The 13,847-nt window shown below is 37.4% G+C and overlaps 1 protein-coding gene across 3 annotated transcripts in view; it reads right to left on the bottom strand.

Annotated features, from left to right (window-relative positions):
* LOC113065223 (rho guanine nucleotide exchange factor 3) overlaps positions 1-13,775 on the bottom strand; it is a 62,811-nt gene extending 49,036 nt beyond the window's left edge. For 2 of the 3 annotated variants that reach the window (XM_026236488.1, XM_026236487.1), the window contains exons 1-2: positions 13,529-13,774; positions 2,853-2,919 (exon numbers count right to left, since the gene is read on the bottom strand). In XM_026236488.1, coding sequence (XP_026092273.1) covers positions 2,853-2,919; positions 13,529-13,563 — 102 coding nt within the window. In that variant the 5' untranslated portion in view covers positions 13,564-13,774. Of the gene's footprint in view, positions 1-2,852; positions 2,920-13,528 lie in introns of all 3 variants that reach the window. The other variant, XM_026236492.1, reaches the window with a different exon arrangement.
* Positions 13,776-13,847: the final 72 nt, after the last annotated feature.

Genomic DNA, 13,847 nt, shown 5'->3' with positions numbered 1-13,847 from the left:
CTCACACCCCACACGAAATGACAACAAAAACCTACCCTAAATTGTTTTAAGAGGTGTAGGAAAATAGAAAAATAAATAAAGGAAAACGAAAAGGCAATATACAGCTTAAAGGAAATTGAAAAATGCCAGACACTCTCCCACACATGTCTCTCACACACGCACTCGCTCCCAACGTCCACTCCGACAGAGAGAGAGAGAGAGAAGAAAGAAATGTAGAGGTTGCCAGAACCCAAAGGAGGTTATTAAGTCTCTCATCAAAAAACCACAACTTGACCCCAAAGAACTAGTTAATTATAGACCAATCTCGAATCTCCCTTTTCTGTCCAAGATACTAGAAAAGGTGGTATCCTCACAATTATATACCATTTTTGTCTAAGAAGGAATATGTGAGGATTTCCAGTCAGGATTTAGACTGTATCATAGTACGGAGACTGCTCTCCTTAGAGTTACAAATGATCTGCTCTTATCATCTGATCGTGGGTGTATCTCTCTATTAGTTTTATTGGATCTTAGTGCTGCGTTTGACACAATTGACCACAACATTCTTTTGCATAGACTTGAACACTTTGTTGGCATCCGTGGAAGTGCATTAGCATGGTTTAAATCGTACTTATATGACCGCCATCAGTTCGTAGCAGTGAATGAAGATGTATCATATCGATCACAAGTGCAGTATGGAGTACCTCAAGGCTCAGTACTAGGGCCGCTACTCTTCACGCTTTATATGTTACCCTTGGGAGATATCATCAGGAAACATGAAGTTAGCTTTCACTGTTATGCTGATGATACTCAGCTCTATATTTCCTCACAGCCCGGTGAAACACACCAATTTGAAAAACTAATGGAATGCATAGTCGATATAAAAAAACTGGATGACGAGTAATTTCTTACTGCTAAATTCAGAAAAAACAGAGGTGTTAATTATAGGACCTAAAAACTCTGCTTGTAATAACCTAGAACACTGTCTAAGACTTGATGGTTGCTCTGTCAATTCTTCGTCATCAGTTAGGAACCTAGGTGTGCTATTTGATCGCAATCTTTCCTTAGAAAGAAAAGTTTCTAGCATTTGTAAAACTGCATTTTTCCATCTCAAACATATATCTAAATTACGACCTAGGCTCTCAGTGTCAAATGCAGAAATGTTAATCCATGCATTTATGACTTCAAGGTTAGACTATTGTAATGCTTTATTGGGTGGTTTTTCTGCACGCTTAGTAAACAAACTACAGCTAGTCCAAAATGCAGCAGCAAGAGTTCTTACTAGAACCAGGAAGTATGACCATATTAGCCCGGTCCTGTCAACACTGCACTGGCTCCCTATCAAACATCGTATAGATTTTAAAATATTGCTTATTACTTATATAGCCCTGAATGGTTTAACACCTCAGTATTTGAATGAGCTCCTTTTACATTATACTCCTCTACGTCCGCTACGTTCTCAAAACTCAGGAAATTTGATAATACCTAGAATATTAAAATCAACTGCGGGCGGCAGATCCTTTTCCTATTTGGCGCCTAAACTCTGGAATAACCTACCTAACATTGTTCGGGAGGCTCTTGCAGTTTAAATCTAGATTAAAGACCCATCTTTTTAACCTGGCATACACATAACATACTAATATGCTTTTATTATCCAAATCCGTTAAAGGATTTTTAGGCTGCATTAATTAGGTAAACCGGAACCGGAAACACTTCACATAACACCCTATGTACTTGCTACATCATTAGAAGAATGGCATCTACGCTAATATTTGTCTGTTTCTCACTTGTTCCAGGAAAAAAAAAAAGAAATAAAAAAAATAAAAGCATCACTGCTTTCTCTGTAATTATCAGCCAAGCCATATTGCTATCATTAAGTGATGGTCCCAAAATGTCTTCATCACAGTGGAATCACATAAGCTGACCTTGTGGTTTTTAACTGAAATGTCCAAGAGATATCGGTCTCATATTTCTATGTGATTGTTTATGTGACAGCTCAAGGGAAGGGAGATTTTATCAGACATTGATATAGCAACACGACAATAATTTATATATATTGTTTTTTACATTTACGCGTAATTAACAGTAAAAACTGAAAAACATTGATGTAAAGCTTTATTAAAAGTAATTTTGAAAAGCACAACCCTGCTGAAAAAGCCAGTATGAATTTTCATGGCTGTGCTGTTCCAGCAGTTCATGTGTTGATCTGGTCAGGATTCATTTTTCACAGTATGGCGTTCATTTGTTTCACCAGGTTATCACTGGTAAATGTGGTTTGGAAAGTAACTTACGAGAAGAGATATCATGGAGAAAGAGAAAATGAAAGGACAGATATTCTCCCACCTTACAGACTCGCATTATAAACGCTAAAAAATTAACAGTTTTATTAGTTGACAATATTTGCTTCCTGAAACTGATTTAAGCAGACATCATTTGTCTTCTAACCATATGAAAACACATGCCATTTAGGCTAAACGCACAGTTCATTTAAAAATGCAGTCATTATTTCCTATCTCTCATGTCATTTAAAACCTGTGCATGTGTCTTTCTTTAGTGGATTGGAAGACAGGATGTTTTGAAGAATATTGTGCACAACATTAGACCCCACTGACTTACATTGTATGGACAAAAACACAGAGACAAATTATAAACTAAAAATACACTATTAAACTGTGTCCCAACCCTGGACATGGTGTAAACCCGACAGGTCACATTTTGAATGTGATTTTGGATCAGGATTGGGAGCAGTGCACTACTATGTTAGAGAACGCTGCAAACCAATAGTTTTCAAAGCTCAGAGGAAGAACACTTCTTGTTGCATACACACTCTTCCTGTAAATGAACCACAAGAACAATATATCATCTGAACTCACCCCACTGAAGAGCCACGTCTCTGATGACGAGAGGAGAGAAAACGACTCCTTCCTCTGCAACATCGGCCTGGTGGGAGAAAACAACACAGAAACAGGATCACATGGATGGAGTGACGATCAGATTAAGCTCAGAGACCAACACAGACTCGCACAGAGACAACGACGCAGTCTAAAGGTGAGGTTCAGGCTGTTTGATGAATTATCACAATCCAGCCATTTCAACAGAGCACTGCAGGAACGACATATTTTTGGAAGCCAGTTGGCATTTTATTACTTCATCGTTCATCCTGAGGTTAATGGACTTTTTGAATTGGTGTTTGGTTAAATTGTCTGAAATAATGTTTGTGGCTGAAAAGTGTCCAAGTAGGAAGTCATGTTGGTCACAGTAATTCATTACACTGGTCAACAGCAAACTGCTTGGTTTGAAAGTAACTTCTGAGTGATTAAGGAATTGCTTTACAATCACATTTTATTTTTGCCTGTGTTATGTGAAAGTTTCGCCAATGTTACCGCACCTTAAGGCAGGTAAAATACATGACAGATGAGCTGCTGAATGATGGAAAATCACTTTAGACAAGCGATCCCATCCAGAAACTGAAAGATGATAGGGCTTTTCACTGCAGTTTTGTAAACATATGGACAGTCTCTATGTGGCAGACGGGACAGGCTGAATGACCGTCTTCTGACCAAGAACCTCAGGTTATGACAGACACGGTGTTTTGTGCCACTGGCTGTTGTGACAAGGTGCTGAGTAACAGCTTTTAGCTCATGCTTCTCCAAATATCTTTATCTGAACTTGCATCCACTGTGTTATCACACACGTGAGGTAGAAAACTGATAGAATGCCTAATTTTAAGAAAAAAAATATGAATTTACCACTAATGTTAGACTGATATATCCATTTATTGTCCAGAATATGACCAATTTAAGAATAAAGTATCGGCTCATAACTGTGCATACTTAGCTTTTTAGTAAAACCATTAGCTTAGTGTAGTTTGTCTCTAGTCTACATTTAACTTTTTACTTCTGCCAATTGAATTCAGGCTTCAAAATGCATTAAAGTTGTGTTCATTTGTACAAAACATGCAAGAGTCATAAACTTTTGTTTTCTGCAGTAGTTCAAAAGCCAATGGAAAATTCTTAGCGGTAAACTGGGAAAATCAAAACATAAAATAATCAACCACTAATTCACATGTGTGTTTGGTTTTCCTGATCCCCTGCTACAAAACTAATTTGAAACTATTTGTATGATTATTTTAGAAAGGTCTGCTTTGGCAGGAGCCTTGGCTCACATTCCTCCCTCTGGCCTTTACCTCCTCACTTGATCTGCATTTAAAGACGTCTCCCACTGAGACGGACACATTGCCCCACTCCAGACTGATCCTTGAGTTTCTTCAAACTACTGGTGCGACAGCATGATAACTTCATCCAGACTCTCACACACAGAACCATCTTCATGTATGAGCCAAAGGAGACTTACGCTTATGGAGAAGCTACAGATGCCATTAACAACAATTCCAATTAGTGCATGGTAAAAACATATTAACAATACTACATTAAATATAGATTCCCACGGACAAGGATAAACAAGATTTGTGTGGAGAAATATTGATTGCCAAGAACATGAAACGGTCAAAATTCAAGAGCGTTAAGTATTAAGTAATAATCAACCATCACAACTGCATGTAAAATTAGAAAAAGAGCTCTTCACTGTTTGTTACAGTCAGTTTCACTAATTAATCTTTGTTTTTCAAAGTTTCAAAATGCAAAAATGTTTTACAAGAAAATGTATTTCTCAATTCTTAACTTAATAATGTCACATTTAATAAAGTGTGTTACCTGGCATTTCTTTGTAATTATTTTGAGTGATTTATTAGCGAGTTCTGAAAACTGTAAAAAACAAAAACAAATAATCAACCCTACACCAAATTCAGTGTACTGACTCTATTTGGTATACAATATATTTGGAAATAAACTGGATACTTAACTGACACTGCCTTAAAGGGATAGTTCACCCAAAAATCATAATTATGTCATTAATAACTCACCCTCATGTTCTTCCAAACCTGTGAGACCTTCGTTCAGCTTCTGAACACAGTTTAAAGGTCCCATGACATGGATTATTACCTTTTCTTTAAATGCTTTTTTAATGTTTCCTTAGGTGTATTTATATTGTTAGTATGATTTTACATTTAAAATTTAGAAATAAAAAGCATTTTAATATCCTGATATTAGCCCTCTGGCTTGAATGCTCTGTTTGAAGGGGCGTGTCTGCTGTGAGACGCCGAGTAAACTACAACTGTTGTACAATCTTTGCATACGAAATGCATATTAGATGTGGAACCCCTCTCATATATATATTATTACAGCTGTCGAGATTAACGAATCGTGGATTTGTTGATTATATAATTATTTTTTCGATCTTTTCCCATCACATGAAAGGCTGCAGTGATGAGCATTGAGTAGACAGAGTCTGTTTATCATGTGGATGCAGTGATCTCGTCATTATTGCAACACGTTTTCTCACAAAATGCTTTCACCACAGCTAACAGCAAACACATGAACACAGTAAGAGCTTTTTTGTGCAGCATAACAGCGTCATTCATTGTAACGGGAGTTTGGGCAAGTGTGCAGATATACTCGCGATGTGTAACAGCTCCGGAAAAAAGTGAGCTTTCTTTGATCGCTCTCTGTAGTTAAATGACAATTTAAATAACAGATTTGTTTCATGCTAAGAAGTAGCATGAAACATTTTCTCAAAGACAGAGAAAGATAGCAAAATCTCTATTTACACCTATTAAAATTTCTAGAAACTTGGGGACTATATACAGGCTAGGGGACCTCATATTAATGTTAAAAAACCTCAGAAAGTGAAATTTTCATGTCATAGGCCTTTAGGATATTTTAGATTTATTAGAGACGCGAACCGTTTAAAATGATTCAGTTAGATTTGGTGAACTGGTTCAAGAAGATTCGGTTACATCGAATGATTCATTCATGAACCAGATATCACAAACTTCTCTCACAACAGACACGGAAGAGAAGACAATGCTGAAAGTCACAGTTTTTTCCGTTGATGCTCTGTAAAAATAAACTCCATCCACTGGTCCCTTAATGCTGTTTCTCTTTTGGTAATCTGTGCAGGGTTGCAACCAAAAACACACTTCTTCTGTGACATTTCGCTCTCGCTCTGATCAGTGAATGTCTGTTGTGCTCTCAGTGCTCTGCTATACGGGAGCACGCGCTCTTCCGGCAGAAGTGCCTCAGGACCAGTGTTGGGTATAGTTACTTTGGAAAGTAGTTAGTTAAGTTACGTTACCATCAATTACAAGTTAGAGTACTCATGCGTTACCAAAAATTAAAAGCCGTTTGCAGCGGCTCACACATGACAGACACAGCCCCCTGGCCCCTTTAAATGCACCTAGAAGTCGTGACTCCCGACAATGAATAACGTCAGTCATCCGACTAAATGAACACTGCAGGATAACAATAACAGGAAAGACAGTCAGCAATAGGCTATTCCACATGGCGTTTTATTTATTTATTATCAAAGAACATATTATTAATCAAAATTCGCACCTAACGTTACCCGGCCCAGGTAGCCTAGGCTACTGTATATTATGAGCACCACAAGATAACTCCTGATTTTTCTTTAACTTTACATAATGCATTTATCAAAGTACAAGTATGCTTACTTGTAAACCCAACCTTAAACAGGCTTGCAGATTTAAATCCATTTAGAAATGATGAACAACCAGCCAGCCAATGATCTAACAGAAATTAACAGCTGCCTGTCAAACAAAAATGATAACAAACCGAATTAAATCCTTCACTGCCACACAGGCAAATGACAAATCGCTTAATAGCCGAACTAATTATTATTAAAGTGTCACTCACAGTCACAAGCCTAAATTCGCTGTAACACAGTCCTCTTACATTTACTCTTCAAAGTAGTGATTAAAACGTAGCAGAAGCAGATTTTCGAAACGTTTGTCCGACAGTCGATTTCTTTTTCGTTGACAAATTGAAAATAATGTGCGTACTTCCATAAACCAAACGCTGTCCTCTCTGCTATCTTTCCGGGAGTTCAAAAAAAAAAAAAAAAACCCCACACACACAGGGTCAGGCGCAGGGCACAGACGCATCACAGCCATTGACTTTACGATCACAGAGCTTCGGCTCCGCTGATACATCCGCAGGTGGCACAGTAGACCTAGGACTACTGTCTGACAAAAAGCAGGCTGCAGTCGGGATTTTCCTTTCCTTAAAATAACGGATTACTTTTTTTAAAAAATAACGAAGTTACTGATTACTCTTACCCACAACACTGCTCAGGACCCATATAAGGAAATTCCGCTCCATCTAACGTCACACAAAGCCATACTCGAAAAAAACTTTCCCAAACTTGTGACAAACCGGAAGGAGTATTTTTGGAACAGAAATACTCCTTCAAACGTACAACTTAATTTTTGAAACTTTGTCCATGTTTAGCATGGGAATCCAACTCTTTAACAGTGTAAAAAACTCAGTATGCATGAAATAGCATTTCACCCCCCCTTTAATGACAATTATGATTTTTGGGTGAACTAAACCTTTAAGGCAGCGTCAGATAAGTATCCGGTTTATTTCCACGTGTCAAATATACATTTGGAATTTATTTGTTTTTATTACATTATTTTAACTCAACAGTCAACATTTGAGAACCTGCTGACCTCTAAATCATATGAAAGATGATTTCAATTTTGGGAGTTTTCTGAAGTGCAGAATGACATCATCAGAATTGTTGATCCATATTGGTGGAAGAGAGAGACTGTAAATATTGAATGCATATACTGTATTTTCTAAATGCTAATTTTGTCATTATTTTGGGACACACTTATAGATAACAAATACTAACAGCCAAAAACTTCCATTTTGATATATATATATATATATATATATATATATATATATATATATATATATATATATATATATATATATACACACACACACACACACACATACATATATATACATACACATATATATATATATATATATCAAGCAGTATTATTTTAGCAGCACTGAGATATCAATGTAGTTATTAATTAATATTTTAAATTAGCATTTTCTGTTTTCATTTTGTTAAACTTATATTAAAATGACAAAAACATACAATAAAATAACTATTTTTATTTATTTTTAATAAAGACATCTATATAGTTATTCCTTTTATTAAATGTTTTGATATTTTAACAGTTAAAATTAAAATGATAAATGTTGACACGATGAAAATGACGCCTAGCTGAAAGTCTTTAATATTGCATGCTATTACAGTTCATGTTTATTTTAAACTCGTTTATTTCTTTTGTGTGGGTTTAAAAAGAGTATGAAAGAAAGAAAGAGTAAGTTGTTATTTAAGTTTCATTAATAAAGCGCCTTTCCAAAGCATAAGGCAAATTCTCCCACTCATTTTTTAAAAGTGTATTTAGTATGAGACATATACTATATAACAAACTATTATTTCTTATTAGTAGTAATAAGCACAAACAACATGCAATTAAAAAATATTTTAGACCAATACAGTGCACAGTATATACTACTAAATAGTGTTGCATATGTATTATGTAGTAAGTGTAATGAGAGAAGTGACTTTTGTTTGATCATGTACTGCTATCTAGTGGCAAACATTCAATCTCACCCTTCAAAAGGACAGTCTAGTTTGATTCACTTCACTAGTCTGTTATAGGTTTAGTTGAATGAGTATTATTTGAGCTCGTAGAAGTGTCAAGTTCAGAAATTAGACTCAAATCTGTTAGACCAGAGGTTATCGAGACGCACTGTCCCACAGAGTTCAGCTCCAACTCTAATCAAACAAGCCTGAACAAGCTCATCAGGAGCACTAGAAAGATACCGGCAGGTGAATTAGATCGAGGCTGGACCATAACTCTGCAGGAAAAATCATCCAGGGCCAAAGATAAGAACCTCGGTCTAAGACTGTAACCTCAAAACATGTTGTCTGGCAAATAACATTAAATGACTTCTGTATTCCACATCAACGCTGCTTTTATTCCCCTCAGACTAAACTGATCCAGCGTCAGATCATCTGAACACAGCAGTCCCCCTCCAGCTGCTTAAACCCAGTTTAATGTGTCAAGAAACTACTCTATAAACAGTGCCACCTTTACCTTTTCTAAACAAATATTACAAACACACACAAAAAAATCAAAATGGCATTCATTTCGCAAACTATGGTTACATACTGAAAACTTTAAAGTAACAGAAAAACCCAGTAATATAGTCTATTACTCAGAGATGAGAGATCAAGAAGCTGCTCTGTCACCTGTCACCTGTACAGGAAACACACACACACACACACACACACACACACACACAGCTGTTTCCTTCCCAATCCAAACACAAGGAGCCACAGCCTGAGTTTAATCAGCCTTCTCTTCACTGATCTTCACATGCTCTGTGGTACAGTAATCAGGAAAACAGTGAGAGGCTGGAGGACAACGCTTCTCTCCGATGTTTGCTCTGGTGTACAGACGTCAGAGCTGTAAACGCTGACAGTCATAGTCAGTCTTCATACTAGTGCTCTCAAAGCAGAGGGATCATATTCAGTTTATCTGAAACACTGAACTCACGATCTCACGTCTGACCCGTTACACTTGCTGTAAACATGAATGTTTGTGTGAATTGAACTGGCATTGAATGAAAGGATTAAAGGTTGTAATAAGTTAAATGCATTTATAAAGTCATAGTCTTGGGGCACAGGCTGTTTTATATTTTCTTTTCCATGAAAAGTTTTATTGGCATCATGTGCTTACGAGTATAGGCTTTGAAATGTGCATGACTGTGTGTCGGTGTGTGTGTGTCTGAAAAGATATGTTTGCACACACACACACACACACACACACACACACACGCTGGTGAAGCAGGACTAGCTATCACGACTGTAGAGCCTCACCATCAGACATCCTGCCCTTACAAATCATCTCTTGAAGTGTTAGATTTTACCTCATGACTGCCAGATAGAAAGGTATGAACATCCTAAAGTCTTCTTCAAATCACTTCTGAATGCTCGGTGTTCAATAAGAAGTCAAAAACTATCTTTGGCATTTGCAGTAAACCGTAACATTGAATGCTACAAAAAAAAATGTATGAAAATTAGAGGAATCTTGTCCCAATCTTGTGGATTGTGCATAACATGGAAGTAAACCGTGCAATGCATTGACATTTGTGGTTTAACAGTTGTTTAAAATGACCACAAACTGGTTGCACACTGGTGCAAATTTTTACTGCATTTACTGTTATTTCAAATACGAAGTTTCATAAATATTTATGTACAATCACCTTATAAAAGTGCTTTACTGTAACTAGAAACAAAACTAGATGTTTGTTAAATTAAGAGAATAAACAGCAGTTGTCGTGAAAGTTTGAGAAGGGATTTTTACATGAACTGAAATTAAAAGCTTAATATCAATTATAAAAATAATCAATAATTTGCATCAATAGCCAGGCAATGTTGTCCTTAATTAAGAGAAAGAGAAAGGGGAGTGGCTTCCTTACATTAAACACATTTTCTCACAACAGATTGATTCTCACCCAGAATAAAAACTGTATTTCAAGATGTGTGCAAACTTTTTCCAGCGAAATGTTTTGCTTGAAAAGTGATTTCAGTTTTTATATGACAACAATAGTTTCCTGACAGATTGCTTTGGATCTGTAACGTCAGCAGTAGATGCCAGGCGTCTCCATCACAGCTGAGCCGCTTCAACCGCTGCAGAGAGCCAAAGCTCATTGTAATCAAGGGATTACCATTATAGCTTACAAATAAAAGCCCTCAAAGAGTCTTGTGCACTCTTTTATACAACAACAAATAAATACTGACAGTTATATTTAATTATAATTACATTTCCCTTCATTTATCGGCTACATCTTTCACCGTCCTCAGTCAAGCATGGAAAGAACAGTGTAAATGAAATGTGCTAATTGATGATTCATGGCTGAATGAGGCAATCATGTCAGCAGGCTCTTTAACACACCGCGGGACACAAGGGAGCGCCTGGAGCTCAAGAGAAAGGGAGTGTGTGAGAACAGGAGGTGCACACTGAGCCGATCAACAGCTGGAAGACAATCTGACTCAGTCTCTCCACATCTCCCAGTTACTCACTTCCCATGTGTCCAAGCCTTTCCATCTGCTCTGCTTTCTGAAAACTGTGAGGAGATACTCACGTCTCAAAACTACAGCGTGACTAACATGTCTGCTTATCAGTAAATAAACTAAAAAAAAATAAGAAATACCTTTGGAGGTTGATAGTAGCCTATAAAAACCAATATAAAATATCATAAAATAAAACCCTATCAGACATCAGGACAGGATTATTAGAGTTCATTTCACAAAAATACTACTTCAATCATTTAATTTCATGTTATTTCTTTGTAAAAGTGTGTCCTACCAATTTCTGAGTCAAAATGGTTTCAAAATTAATCCTACAACAGTTGTTTGTATGTCTCAATGGGACCATGACCTAATGGTCCTCCAGATGTTTTGGGAATATGGCATCTAGGGGTCAAAAATCTTTAAATCAGCTTGAATATTTTGCCATCTGTCATTATATTGATATTCTTAACTAAATGGCCTAAATGTAAGATTTAACGAAGCTGGTCACGTCAGGTTTGAGAAACTATATTGAGTTTCCACTGACTTGCTCAAGCTTGTATTGTGTCTGTGTGAATCTAAGTAATCAGTGAAGGAACATGCTGATATCATTTCTGGCTTCGAGATGAAGGTCGTGTCTGTTTTGGAGTTACGCTGTTCCTATAGAGACTCAGAAACAGTTTGAGCTTTGAGTAAGCGTGCACAGACAGCACCTGACCGGTTACAAGAGAGTTTTCTGCCTGCTGGTTCGGTCTAAACTCTTACTTCCTCCCATCAACAGAACACAGTATCTCTCTTCTTTTCTTTTTTTTTTATTGTATTTTAACCAAATAAATACAGCCTTCGTGAGCATAATAAGAGATCCTTTACAAAAACAAGAGAAAATGATTCTAAACTTGACACGTACTGTATGAATCAAAAGATCTGCAGCGCTCTTAATTCAAATAACAGAGATTATCATTATAATACGTATAATCATGGGCTCTCGATGAGACAGGGAAATGTAAGACATGTGCACTGTGGGAGAGAAGAGGCTGATCACAAGCGTTTGTAGAAGCCGGCCTGGGTCAGCCGTGAAAAGACCAAAGAAAACTTCCCTGATCCCAGAGAGGGAGAGTCAGAAGGTTATTCTGAACACATTCAGGTGGCATCAGCGTGGGGATTACGACTGGACACGCTTTGCTGCACTCCTCGTCCATCTGGGTGTCATCTCTGACAGAGACATACGTAAAGCACTGCGGACAGACCGAAACTGACTGTTCCTTGGACTCATGGGGTCTGAGGAAACACCTGCTGAGCGATCTGCTGTCCCATGACCAGTGATCATTCATCTGTCCTTCATATCTCTATAGACCCTTCTGAACCCCTCGGTCACGGAGACATCTGCTGCAGTATCTAAATATACAGGGAATAAGGGTATAGTATACCCGTGGCAGCAGCTGTCATGACAGACTCGCACATGTCTAATCACACAGAACCGAAAACCACCGACTGCCAGTGGCATAAAGACATGCAGAGGCCAGAAACTAACAAACCAAGCCTAGCCCTCAAGCACAGCTCTACAAGACCAGCACAAAACCTCTCCTACAATTCAAACACAGCAGAGACCCAGCATTGCAGACATCGTGTTGCGTTTAGAGGCTTTACCTGTGAAAAGCTAAGAGAGAAACGCTCAAACAGGCTCACCGGAGAATAACAGTGCTGTGTGTGTGTGTGTGTGTGTGTGTGTGTGTGTTTAGAGAGAGATGTCGGTTCCTGGGACACAAATTACAGAGTTTATCCATTCAGTCTGTATATTTCAGAGTTTAAATAAGATTATTTTTCCACTGCAGATTCAAATCTGTGAATAAGATGATGTAAAGTTTTCTTGTGGTTTTAAAGACTTTCACATCTGGGTGAAATTTGGAAATATTTAATTAGCAAGCGTAACAGATGATTACAGAGGATTATTTTTAATGAGCATCCCAAAGGCCAAATATTTTGCCCATAAGAAGTTATAGATCTACTAAACAAACAGGGAATATTCTCAGAAGGTTGGCAAAAGTTGTAAATAAAAATGTGTCCAGTGACACTAACAAAATGTTTGTCTCTAATAATTTGTTTTCAAATGGTATTTAAACATCGCTCGTGGCCTGTTTTTCCTGAAACGCTTTATTTGGATGTTCCTCTAACGTAACGTAACGTATAAATGTTTCAACTTACTAATGGTTTCAGAACGTTCAGAGGACATTCAAATGTAACATTCCCACAATGTTTGCGAAAAGATCAAATGAATGCTGTCTTTATGTTTGCTCTAACGTTCGAAATAACCAAGAAAAAAGGTTTTAAACGTTTAAAACGTGAAGATAACTTTAAGAAATACCGTTTTCCTAACATTACGGTAAAGTTAACGTAAAGTTCTCAGAACATATTTTTGTTAGCTGAGCGCTTGTCAGTCAGGATACATATTTTTTATCGGCTAATAAATGTTAGTATCACCCCGTTCCGATATTTGTTATTATGAATAAATAATGGCAATAGTGCTTACCCTGATCCTTCATCACCTCCGACTCTCTTTTGCATCGAATCTGCTGATCTCCAGAGAGAGCCGCGCACTCACACCATTGATCACTAATCACAGACTGATTAATACAGCTCATACTCAGATACACGCGCACGCGCCTTGACATGCACGCGTCTTCTGCATAGCAAACAAACACGTCAAAGTGTGAACTTTAACAGCTTCGTATTAGCCAAGCATTAGACTGTGATATGAAAAAAGCTAGCGGCTGTTGTTACACGCCCGCACGAACAAACACACACACACACACACACACACACCTCTCAGTCGGATGGGAGAGGTTTAC

Source organism: Carassius auratus, chromosome 47, assembly GCF_003368295.1.
Source record: "Carassius auratus strain Wakin chromosome 47, ASM336829v1, whole genome shotgun sequence".
Lineage (NCBI taxonomy): Eukaryota > Metazoa > Chordata > Actinopteri > Cypriniformes > Cyprinidae > Carassius > Carassius auratus.
The sequence above is the reverse complement of the archived record's forward strand: the minus strand, read 5'-3'. Positions and strand labels throughout refer to the sequence as shown.